This window comes from Aulostomus chinensis, chromosome 19 (assembly GCF_037954235.1).
Source record: "Aulostomus chinensis isolate RoL2024-O1b breed Wild chromosome 19, RoL_Achi_v1.0, whole genome shotgun sequence".
In the NCBI taxonomy this organism is placed as follows: Eukaryota; Metazoa; Chordata; class Actinopteri; order Syngnathiformes; family Aulostomidae; genus Aulostomus; species Aulostomus chinensis.
The window spans coordinates 4,952,200-4,964,312 of NC_141338.1; the positions used below are offsets into that span (position 1 = coordinate 4,952,200).

Below are 12,113 nucleotides of genomic sequence, written 5' to 3' on the forward strand. Positions count from 1 at the left end.
CTGGCGAAGTCAGATGGATTAGGGTCAGAACCAGTTGGAGAAAGGGGAGGAGCAGGTCTTTGCAGAACGCTGGAAAAACACTTCGAAACACTGTAAATGCTGGATTGTTTTCTATGATAAATTTTGTTTTGGAGTTTAAAAAACCCCCACAATATATCAGAGAGGAACACCAAAAAATAAGCTAATGATTGTGACACTAAAATTATGGTACAACTGAACTGTAGGGTCTTTGGACCTTTCCATTACTAACAGATACTGCTTGATAAAGTACACATGTACATTGCAGTGGTCAGTGTTTGAGATGAACACTGAATACTAAATGTTCTCTGCATGCACTGAATCTCTCACATTCAAGGCTGCATATCTACACACCAGGGAGTTCTCAGGGTATAGGATTCCCTCCCTCCAGCCTGCATCTCTCCTCCATCTCATCATCCCTCTTCGCTCTTCTGCCAGTCCCCGAGCCCGTCTTCTGCTGCAGTGTTTTCTGCCCTGTGGGGAGGCTAGTCCCAGGCTGACAGGGAGTGTCACTGACTCCTCTCACAGCGCATTACTCTCACATTCTGCATCTTTTTCACGCGTTCTCAGGTTTTTTTCACACACTAAAGCATGCACACACACGTGTTACTATATCCATCCCTGATAAAGTCCCAAAAGACAGATACAGTAGAGAGAAGCAAGTTCCCTCGTCTTCTACAATCAGGGGAAATGTGAATTACACGGGAGTCATTGTGTGCATTTGTAAGAGGGTTTCAGTGTTATTCCAGGTGAGATAAGACACCTCCTAGATTCTCCAATTTCCTGTCATATTTGCATTCTTCACCCAAGGCGTTATCAGAGGGAAACAGATAAATGGTGATAGGTTAGGACATCTCGGCTATGTTTGAAAAATAGAAAGGGGGTGGGTGGGCACATCGATGAAATCGAGAGTGATGAGTTTGAAATGGACAGAAGCTACTGAGGTTGGAATGATAGATGCTATGTAAAACGAGCAGAAGTGGTTGAGAGAATGAGGAGAGACAGCAGGACAAAGAGGAGGAGGTATGAGCTCATTTTGTCCGACCGCACCAGGGGCTCGCCGCGTTCCACACTGAACAATTGCTAATGTTCTCTGGTGATAGTTTGACAGTGATGTTAATGCATCATTAAAAGTACGGAGAGGAACAGCAACTCAGCTCTGAGCTTTGAAACCCAGTATACTGCAGAACTTCTCTTCAAATGCAGCACTTCCATTAATTAAACCTCACAGATGGACACCTTGGCATTTTTCCAGATTGGTGCTGGGAACGATAGGATTACTGATGCTTACTTTAAAGACTAACCATGAAAAATCTAGAGTGAGCAGGCAGTGCGATTATAGGTCAACGTAGCTTTCGTCTGGAACCCTAATTAACATCATTAGATGAGGGAAAATGTTTGCCAAGAGGCTAAACTCCAGAGAAAACGAGGAGAAGTTATCAAAAACTGCCAGCTATCATAGCCTGAGGCAGGACACCATCACACGGGTCGAGCTCGCCACCAAAGACCAGCAGTTTACGCTCTGATAACTGTACATGAGCATGATGGAGGAGGACGAATACCTATCATATGCATTAAGGTAAAAAAAAAAAAAAGAATGAAAGATAGGTTTAAGGGCTAATATTTGAACAACACACTTATTCATAACAATACCATCCACGAGGCGCCATGGCTGGTGAATGCATATCATCTGTTTGATCACCTCCTGCAGGTGGCTAATGTTCACCACATCACTCCATCGCCCGCTAACTTGTTCATCCGCAACATCTTGACATGTTTAACGCCATTATGACTGTTTTGGTGTCATCATGAAAACGTTTCCCTCACAATGAGCAGGCTCTCATCTCTCCTAACAACCGTTACACCTGGAAGGAATAGCATGTGCTATGCTAAGCTAGCTCAAAGGATCATGCTGTCTGCTGTGACAAAGGGGATGTCCACCCCTAAATGATGTGGTGAGATTATTGTATCATTTGTTATTAAAAGAATGTGTTAATTTTGAGAATTAAACTAATTTATCGTCCTCCCCCAGAGAATAAGAATACTGACACACTTTTCCCACTGATTAGCTGAACGCAAGTTAGCTTGCGCAATGAAAACTAAGGGAATGGGAGGTTAGCTTACAGTACCTTTGTCAAAAGTCATAAATTATCCTTTTGTCAAATGTTCTTTTCCTGCTATAACATACAAGGGTTTTGCTTGAAATTCACTATGAAAAAAACATTTCAAAAGAAACTTATTCGGAGGAAGAAAAGTCAGAAATATTTTCTTTTCTGATGCAGCAACGCGAACACTTCCCACCCACTAAGACTTATCAGGCTAAACTAACTAGCATTGTCTGTGGGTCTAAGCTCCCTGATGCATGCACAGAGAAGAGAAGGGTATCCATCTCATTCTCTGGTCCCGAGGAGGACGATAAATATCCATGTTTCCTAAAAAGTTGGGATTTTCCAACAAGGTAGCTCAACGTTACTGTTTGGTAAATAAGATGTTTAACAGATGCAATGTGATGATTGAGGTCTATCAACAGTATATTATTTTTTTATTCCTTTTAATGTAAGAAAATCTTTCAATCACACTCAAGATTTATGTTTATTTGTCAAGCAAATGTTATGAAATGGACGACCTGAATATGCAAACTTGAGCTGGCAAAAACCCAACAGTTTATGGCATCACACCACAGAGGAGAGATTCAACATATTTCCTGGTGAAAGAGAAAGAGAAAGAGCTAAACATATATAAACATGACAGCTGGTTTTCACAAAGCACCAAACATGCCAGCAGGGACCTGAATAACCAGCCATGAGGCAGAAAAAGACACCAGAATAGAAAAAGATTTGGGCAAATCCAGCATACACAAGCAGCACCAGCATCACCACCACAACCACCACACTCCTACCTGTCATTGTCGACGCTCCTGAAGCCAGGGAGGATGTGTCTGAAGCTGGAGTTGCGGTCGAGCTTCGGTTGACTCTTGGTGCGTTTTATCGAGCCCTTCAGCCGTCGACTTAGAAAGCCCTGACAAGGAGAAACACATTAAACTCTGTCAGCACAAGTTTGCATGGGAACTATCCAAGACGTCGATCAAGAAGAACAACTTGGCAGAGAGGTAGAACATATTAACAATGACATTTAAGATCCACATCCTAAATTCAGGAATGTCAAGTCTGGTTAATGGGTAATAAAAGGTGTATAGATCTTCACATAAGAGTCTGCGGCCACAGTCGGATAAGAAAAGACAAGGTCAAAATCATCACCGGATCCAAAATAAAACTACCAGCACATCTGATAAAAACCTCAACAAAAATAACTGTGAAAAAAGCACAACATAATAAGCTGGTAGGTAGAGGAAATTATGGAGAAATTGTAGGTTGTTTCCTACAGCACTAATCATGTCAGTATTGGTGACAAGTTGTGCTGTTTGGTGTTTCGCGATCGTATTCATATGCTAATTCGGTGAATACATGCCTTTATTGGTTTTCTCATTTTCTCTTTGTCTGAATCTGTGTGTTTACTCCTCCTAACATCTGCAATCGCACTCCCCAAGCACCTTGCTGTCTCCATAGCAACTGGCATTAAGAGTGAGAGAATATGAAAAAGATGAGATGTGGTGCAGAAATGGATGTGACACATTTTTCCGAGATAAAATCCTCGAGCTTTCCAGCTCTTTTTAAGATGACACAACAGGGAAGAGGATCATTAAAGACAGGGAAAGTAAGAGGGCATTGAACCTCTTTGAGTTAATCGAGCAGCTTAGCTGAACTGCACGAAGACAACACAACTTAACAAGTAAGCAGCCATGCAGAGGAGAGAACTCACCCAGGTAGTGTGCAGGCACAGGTGTAACTTTATATTACAATCACACAACACAGTGGATGATTTATAGGCTGAGTAGCAGACAGAGCACCCTCGGGCTCCTGAACCTCAATGATGTCAGAAAACTCTTAGAAACACACTTTTGTCTTATGTCGTTCTTGTGCATGCTTGGCGGTGACAGGCACTTAAAAGACCACCCCGCATCTCCTGTCGGGGCCATTAACACACCTGTATAATTACCATGTGAATAGGTTGCCCCGGGCAACAATGGAATAGTGATAATTATAGAGCAGCTTCCTGACAGCCTGCCAACTGATCACAGAGGTGCCGCTTCATCCTGACGATCAACACCTGTCATTAAGAGGCACTCTGGGATGGAAACTACCGTCAAAAATCCCCCCCCCCCCCATTTACTAGTTCACTTTACCTTCTGACTCCTGAATCCTGACTGAGCAAACTACATAGCCCACAATGTAGATAATAACAGAGTGAGGGAGTCTGGCTGCGATCAATCGTATGGAAATTATGAAGTTCAGACTGACAAACGCAACTAATTTGAATCTCAATGTTATTCTTTATTTACAAAAAAAAAAAACCTAACAAAAGCCCGTCGTTCATTGTCGCTTCGCCGTAAACATCTCGGTTTGCTGTGTTGTGATTGAATGTGCGTGTTTTTTCGACACGAGCCTTCGTAAACGTGAAAAACATCGGAATACTGCTAAATTGGTGTAAATCAAACATCGACCTAAAAATCAGTTCCTTCAAAAGAGGCTGATTTAAAAAGATGCAAAAGGGTTGGGGTTTTTTTTTGTTGAGAGAAGATGGCTGGTGAAATTTATAACACACATTCTGTATGTGCAAACACTGACACACACACATCGCCCTCCTGGCTCAGTGTAATTCCATGCATTTTTCCCTCTTGCCTTTAGAGAATGTGTTTGTTTGCTGATGCTGGCATATTCACAGCTAATAAATTTAAAGGCTTTTTCTTTTCCCGTCTGCAGAAATAAGTCAGTGAATAGAAACCGTCCCTACAGGCAAGGTGAATTGATTAGTGACCGTTAGCTCTCCTCTCCCTGATTGATGGTATCTGAAGAACCAGTGGAGAAGAGTAGCAGGAAAGGACACACTTAGAACAGGAGTACATGTAATTTTATTTTGTATTCACGCTCTCCGGTGCCGTGTGGACAGTTCTGTCCACAAACACTGCTCTGTGATTCAATTAGCCTACCAAAGCTCTATTGGACCGGATAAAGTTTGGCAGATATGAACGGCCCCTTTTCCCTCTTGCAGTCAGTGAGGTTGACTGATACCTTTATTAACAGCAAACCTCATGGGAGGAGCTCTGAGAAATCTTGGTATTTAATTTCGCTTCAGCACCTGCTCACCTGAGGTGGCTGGGGAGGGAAAAACAAGACCAGGTCAAACATGGCTGCAGCCGGTTGCTGCATGAGCTGCCATTTTATAAGCAGGATTCGCCTGTGTGTCAATAATGTAATTGCCTGAAATGTAAATAAATAACTGAACATTGTGTGTTTAATTTGTTGACTGAACCACTGGACTACTTGGTTGACTCTAGCTGTAAAATGAGATTGGCAATTCTTAGCTGCATCGCCTACTTTAGTGGAGTTTTGGGGAAACGATGTAAATGTCCTCCATGTTTAGCATTCCTGACTAAAAAAAAGAAAAGAAAGAAAGATGCAGTTCTTTTAAGGACAAAAGAACCGCCACTGATTTCTGTGGACATCATGCTGTGCTGTTTCCATTGACGTTTTTCATTCACGCTATTCTCAAAAGGACCCTGTTCTTCTGTACCATCAACCTTTATGGAGAACCTGCAGAGCACCTAATGGGCCCTGCACAGTGCTAAATCTCCAGATACCTGACTCGACTAACTCGTAACTAGGCAGAGAGCTCATGAACATTAGTCAAGATTCTGTTAGTCCTCAGATGTCTTCACAAACATACTCGGTGTCGCGTTAATGTCTAAAGTGAGAGTGGGGAATTGAGACTACTTGGTCACCATGTTGGATCACTGCACGTCTCTTTGTTCTGGTTCCTGGGAACGAGCAGCATTTGTTGAGAACCTAGACAACTAGAACGATGACAAAATGAGCAACAATGATCACGATATGTACGGAGATCACTCAGCAACACCCGTGTTTGTAGTGATGGTCCTTCAGTCCAGTCAAATATTCTAGGAGAGGGTGAGAAAAAAGAAAAAAAAAAAGGCATGCAGAGAAAATGAGAGATGGTGTTAAATAGAGAGGACAGAAATAGATATAAGACCAGTCAAAAATGGAGAAAATGACAGTGAGAGCCTGCCAGAGAGGGATGAGCTAGGATAAATGGAAAAAGTGGAGCACAATGTGGAGGTGGCAGAGCATGAGTTGATAGAAAAAGCAATAGAATGAAACTAAATAAGGGGAAAGTGAAGAGAAAAGAACAGCAAATGAGCGGCAAGGTCGCCGACCCATCAGGGCTCAGCAGAGCAGCTGCAGAGAGAAACTGCGAGATGTCGGAACTAAAGATGTGGTTCATTTTGGATCAGAACAGGTATTTTCATGGAACCCAACTGTAAATTACCAAGGAGACAATGAGATGATGATCTGCTGTGTACTTCCATAGTACTGCATCCAAAAAGAAGCATCTCTGTCCAGCCTGGGAAAGGAATCCCTCCTCCTCCTGAGGTTGTAGCCAATATTTCCGTTTTTTTTCTTTTTGTCCTCAATCAAACTGTGGGCCTCAGGACAGAGGGGGTCGTAATTGTCACAACCCCGCTCGGGGAAAAGGGGGAGGAGGGAAGTTACACAAATTTTCCAAGTTGAAAAATGTAAGAGCTGTTTATTGTTGCAGCTAGGATTTGAACACAGGTTTCACAAGTTTTACAAAAAGAAAACAACAGGCTATAACAAAAGGAGGACTCTGTGAGCAATTTACTGAAACCTCTACAGAACAAAACAACAGAAACGGCACTTTTAAATTCAAGGCCGACTCAAACTAACAACAAATCTCCATTCGAAACAACAGCAAAATGTTTAAGGACCGCTGGTACAGAGGCGAACTGACACACACGACGACAGCCGCCTGCACTGACAGCACAGCCAGGCTTTTGTAGAGGCTGGAGATGATTGGGACCTGATTGACTCGCTGCAGCTGTGCTCCCCCAACTGGACAGCGTGAGGACATGTGGGTGGGGCCGCCAAAGGTGGACCAGGGAACCAGAGGCTGGGCCAACCGGGAGGAGGAGGAGCGTTGGGTCTTGTGCTGGGCAAAAATAAAACAAAAAAAAAAAAGCCCCCACACACTCACAGAGGAGGAACAGTGGTCGTAACGCGATTGTTTAAACACAATCGAAGGACAGACTCAAGAATCTGGCAGGTTCAGTTTCTATAAAACACTTGCAGGTTTGTGAGGATTCCAAGTAAGTTATAATTAGCTTACAGAAATGTTGTGTGCAACAGCTGTTCACCTTCCACCTTCCCTTCAGCCGTCCCCGGCTGGAGCTGTCTTGCTTTCTTTCTTTCTCAAACAACAAGGTGTTTTCATCTCATTTGGCGTTAGATGCTCGAAGCGTGTCGGAACAGGTTAAATCCTGCCGCTGTGGACTTGCAGCAGGCTAAAAACATGACAGACCAACTCATACAAGCCACCGTTTGATTTGAGTGTGTGTGTGTGTCTGCACACGTGTTCAGAGGTATTTTTTCAGGTTGTAAAGAATGTGAGGAGAGGTACACATTTCCACCACTGCGAGAAAGTTGTGGCGTGAAAGGATTCGCCATCAGCAGTCTTCAGTTTTGTCAGGTATCTTCCATTTCTGGTCCGATCGGCCAGATTTTTCCTCATCCTCTTCTTTGCTCATTATCAACAGTGAGGAAACAGCGATAAATATATCATTAAAATGGGTTTTACAAATGTTTTTGACCTGTAGAAAAATGCCACTTTAAAAAAAAAAAAAATTACAACATTTTCCAGAGATTTTCAGTGTGTAAAAAACATGAATATCACATAATCTTATTATTATACCGCTAATATTGATAAATATCAGTTGGGATGTATCGGCTCATCTGATATTGGCAAAAATAAATCAGGCGGTCCTTCTCAGTCTCAGGAGCTAAACATGCACATGGACCGAGCTTGGAAATGACACATTGTTGATAAGTTCTTAAACTCAGCATCACAAGTGAATAAAACATCTGCAGTCGGAACTGACACCTCGTGAGCCGTAATCATGTAATCGCTCTATTTTGTGCTGAATAAATAAGTGACTGAGCAAATGAGACGATAATCTCCCGGAGGGGTGAACACCCATAAACCTCGACCCAGAGTCAGCCTGAATGGAGAGGGAGTTCAGGAGGTAAATAATGTATTAATTTTTGACAGCGGTATGCTAATCATCAGCGCTGCTGCGTGTGTGACCCTTCACACGACATTTCATTATGCACACTGTACACAGATAAAGCCTCCAATGGCCAGCGCCGGCTGACAGGGAGTATTACAGCGTCACACGTTAGGCGTGAATTTCAATGAGATCTTTAATTATTCCACATTCCTCGAGCTGACAGCTAATTAGTGGAAAGAAGGGACGGAATAATCTCATTTAACATGAATCCTCGAAAGGGGGGGGAAAGGCTGCCTCTCACTGCTCCTCCAGCCCTGCATCATTGTTCTCTGAGGGGAATTTAATTGTTGTGGAAAAGAAATTGTTTGTCCATTTCAACTTGTTTATAGTGCAAATGTGTTTTAGCTTACCTCTGCACATGACTTTTGTTTGTGTGAGTGTGTGTGTGTGTGTGTGTGTGTATGTGTGATAGAGTGTGATTTGATTATATTCCCTGCTTCTCCAAGCTCATTAAATCAGCACTAAGAGGACCACTCAATTTCGTCACGTTTTTCAGTTTTCTTTTTTTCATGTCATTAAGGCAAATGCTTGCAACAAGTAAATTCTATTCCCCTGGTTCGGCCATTGCAGGCTTATCTAATGGGGGGGTGATAGAATCGGTGCCTGGACAATCAGCAGGGTGCTCCCTGCTTCCACATCAACCTCTCTTGTCTTCCATTCGTACAAAACAAGAGACATACCTGTCCAATTAGACCCCCGCTCTTATCTGAGAGGAGAGGCAAGGCAGGTAGGGAGAATCGAGTCAGGAGTGATTGGATAAGGAGCAAAATCACAACTGAGAATCAATCCAGTCAGATAGTGCAATCAGCAGGACATGGAACACTGAGATTGTTGAGTTTGTCTGCTCTTTAAACACAAGCCAAGAAGAAGAGAAACTCTAAACTTTTTATATTCATTTTATGCAGCAACTCTGAATTGGCTGTGGAAGATTAGGCTTTAGAGAGATTTTTCTCCCATGTCTAATAGTAAGAAATTGATTTTGAGAACTACTGGAGGATGTGCTTTTGCACGAGTGTGCAAGAGTGAGAATAGCTTCCACTGAACTTAGTCTCTGCAAAGTACATGAGAGAAAAACATTTTGACAGATTTAGCTCAAGGCCTAGGAGGGGTACTTTAGATGTCACCACAACTTCTTTCACTGAAGGGAGAAAAGTGAGTTTGTCATTGCCAAAAGTTGGATGTTCAAGAGAGGAAGAAGGAGGAGACAACATGTCTTTATGTTTAAATTCCCACGTTTTGTACGCCACCATGTCTGTATCCTCTTGTTTCATCCATCTAGATCAGAGCTGTCCAAAAAGGGATGCAAAAAACCCAGTGATAATAATATAACTGTTATTCATAACAACAAAAATAATAAAATACCGTACAGCCGTATGCTCTTTAAATGAAGGACCCCTAATTATGCTTTTGTTTCTTTTAATTTCATCAAGCGGCAGAATGACACCCGACCAGAGCTGGCATGTTTCACAGACACATGTCGCGTAAAGTTATTATTCATAGTAAAAATTCGGAATAATATTCACATGAAGGATCTTAGGACTGTTTTGAGCCAACTTTTAACAGAAGAAATCTGCTGCCTCCTCCTCTGCTCTATGTGTATCTCCCCAATATATGAATTAATTCCTTAATATTCATTAATATCAGGGAAAAAAACTGACAAACAATAGGACAAAAATCACTTGATTGCATCCAATTAAAAAAAAATTCAAGTTTTGAATGAGTGGAGTGTTGGAGTGCAATACCATTAGAGGCCAGAAGGGGGACGTATGATGAGATGATGCAGCAAAATGAAAACCAGAGACATTAAAAGAGAGGTGAGAAGGACTCGGTGCAACTCTGTCTGGAAAAGCTCTGTGCAAGTTGTTAGTGCCAAATATCAATAAGGTCACAGGAGGGAGTTTGTAATCATGTCAGGGAGACAGGATGCTACGCTGCAGTGTGCAATGAGCCACTTAATGCCTGAACCCCTTCAAGCTGACCTTCTCTCTCCTACAAACTTTCTTTCTTTCTTTTTTATATCTCTTTAGATCTCTCATTTATGTCAGGTCTTATCAGAACAACAATAAATGACTCACTGGAATTCTTTCTGACAATGAATCTAAAAAGGGTACAAATCTGTCAGGAAAACGGAGAGGGGGCATTCATGCACCATGATACGCACAGCGTGCAACAATTCTAAATCCCTGGAAACACAGTTTCCGTGATTTTATATGACCACTTCAGGAATCTCTAAATCTCATCAAGCTGTGGTAATTTTACACCGTGCGTCGACTTGAAATGTGCTTTGAGACACTCAGCTGGTGGTCCAACATCAATGAGCCCAGCCAATTCTTTTAATTCAACTATTGTGGGCTTCAACCCAGTCTGATGTTTTTGTTGTTCAGACTGAACATTCACGTGGAGTTAATATGGCTGGTGGTGTTTACAAGGCAAACAAAAATGAAAGCAGCGAGTGTATCTTCTCATTTCAGAGAGAATTTATTGTCTTTGAACTTTTAACGTGACCTGCAGAACATTTACAAAGAAAAAAAAAGTTTGAACGACATGTTTATGAGCGAAAGAGAGAGAGAGAGAGAGAGAGAGAGAGAGAGAGAGAGAGATGCTCTAAAAACAACTGTTTACAGTTCACCTCTGGGTCATTATCTCCCAGCTCATTATTTATTAATGGAAATATGCACTGCTAATTGCTCATTAGCTTTAAATTGATGACTCATAGCAGAATTTTTTTGCTTCATTAACCAGCTGTTTATGTATTGAATTAAACATGGCAGAAAGCTACCAGATTTGAATAACAGCAAGATGACAGACACTGGGGTGTGTGTGTGTGTGTGTGTGTGTGTGTGTGTTTGTGTGTGTGTACGGGGTCACACAATCTTATGTTAGACTGCTTACTTCTGAAAACATCTTGAGCTCATTCAATGTGAAATGCAAAGTTGAATCACTCAGGATGTACAAAGACGGTGTGATGAGCATAAAGCCGAGATGTGTGAAGCGTAGATGCCAAACATCAAACGCTCAACTTCAAACGTAAATGAGTTTCAGATTGACACGAGTCCATCTGGACAGCAGGCCTGGATTCTACCAACAGACACTGACGGTGTTTCAAAGTAAGACGGTGACTGAGACGGGAGTAGAGGACACAAAAATCGGACTCACAGTACTCACGGTGACTCTGAAAGGTGTGGCGGCAGCGGACGTAGCCTCCATGTTGGGTGCGGTCTTGTCTGAGGAGCTGCCTGGCATGCTGCGTCGGCGTCCCGTCCTATCCGGAGGAGACTCTGAAAACACACAGAGAAAGAGATCTTCAGATTTTTGAAACTGGTCCATAATTGTGGACTGGAACGTGGTTGTATGCCTCCATGTGCGACTGCCAGCTTGACCTGAGAATTCCAAAAACCTTATCAGGTCATCGTCAAACCTGAGCTGAGACTCTGAGTTCAAGTCATTCATTCATGAAAAACTTTTCAGGTCATCCTTGAGTCCCAGGGGACTTTTGTGGCAAATCTGTAGAAATTCCCTCTAGTGATATTGTTCACAACAACAAACGACCTGATGAGAATGCCTGTGGTCTTTGGCTGACGCCGTCGTGGAGGGATACAACTGTTTGTGAAATGTCTTGTGCGATTTCAACAAATAATCCTGATAACCCTCCACTCTTGATGCTCCGCTAAGCTAATAACCTCCCAGCTCCATTTCTATATCTCACATAGAGAGATGGGAGGGGTGGTGAGTGATGAGATGGGTGTTTTTTTACATTCTCACTCTCTCTACCTGCCTCTACACACACGCAACAACTTAGTCCCACCTCAACACGGATCTTCACGCCTGACCTACAGACGCTGGCGGAGAGGTGGAAACGCTGGTGCCAAATGATTTG

General features: G+C 42.5%; 1 protein-coding gene across 9 annotated transcripts in view; it reads right to left on the reverse strand.

The window, feature by feature from the left end:
* Positions 1 to 12,113, reverse strand: part of dab2ipb (DAB2 interacting protein b) — a 171,502-nt gene that overhangs the window by 82,126 nt on the left and 77,263 nt on the right. For 6 of the 9 annotated variants that reach the window (XM_086186541.1, XM_086186537.1, XM_086186539.1 and 3 more), the window contains 2 exons: positions 11,393 to 11,514; positions 2,918 to 3,036 (listed from right to left, as the gene is read on the reverse strand). In XM_086186541.1, coding sequence (XP_086042667.1) covers positions 2,918 to 3,036; positions 11,393 to 11,514 — 241 coding nt within the window. The remainder of the gene's footprint in view (positions 1 to 2,917; positions 3,037 to 11,392; positions 11,515 to 12,113) is intronic. The other 3 variants (XM_086186535.1, XM_086186540.1, XM_086186538.1) reach the window with 1 other exon arrangement.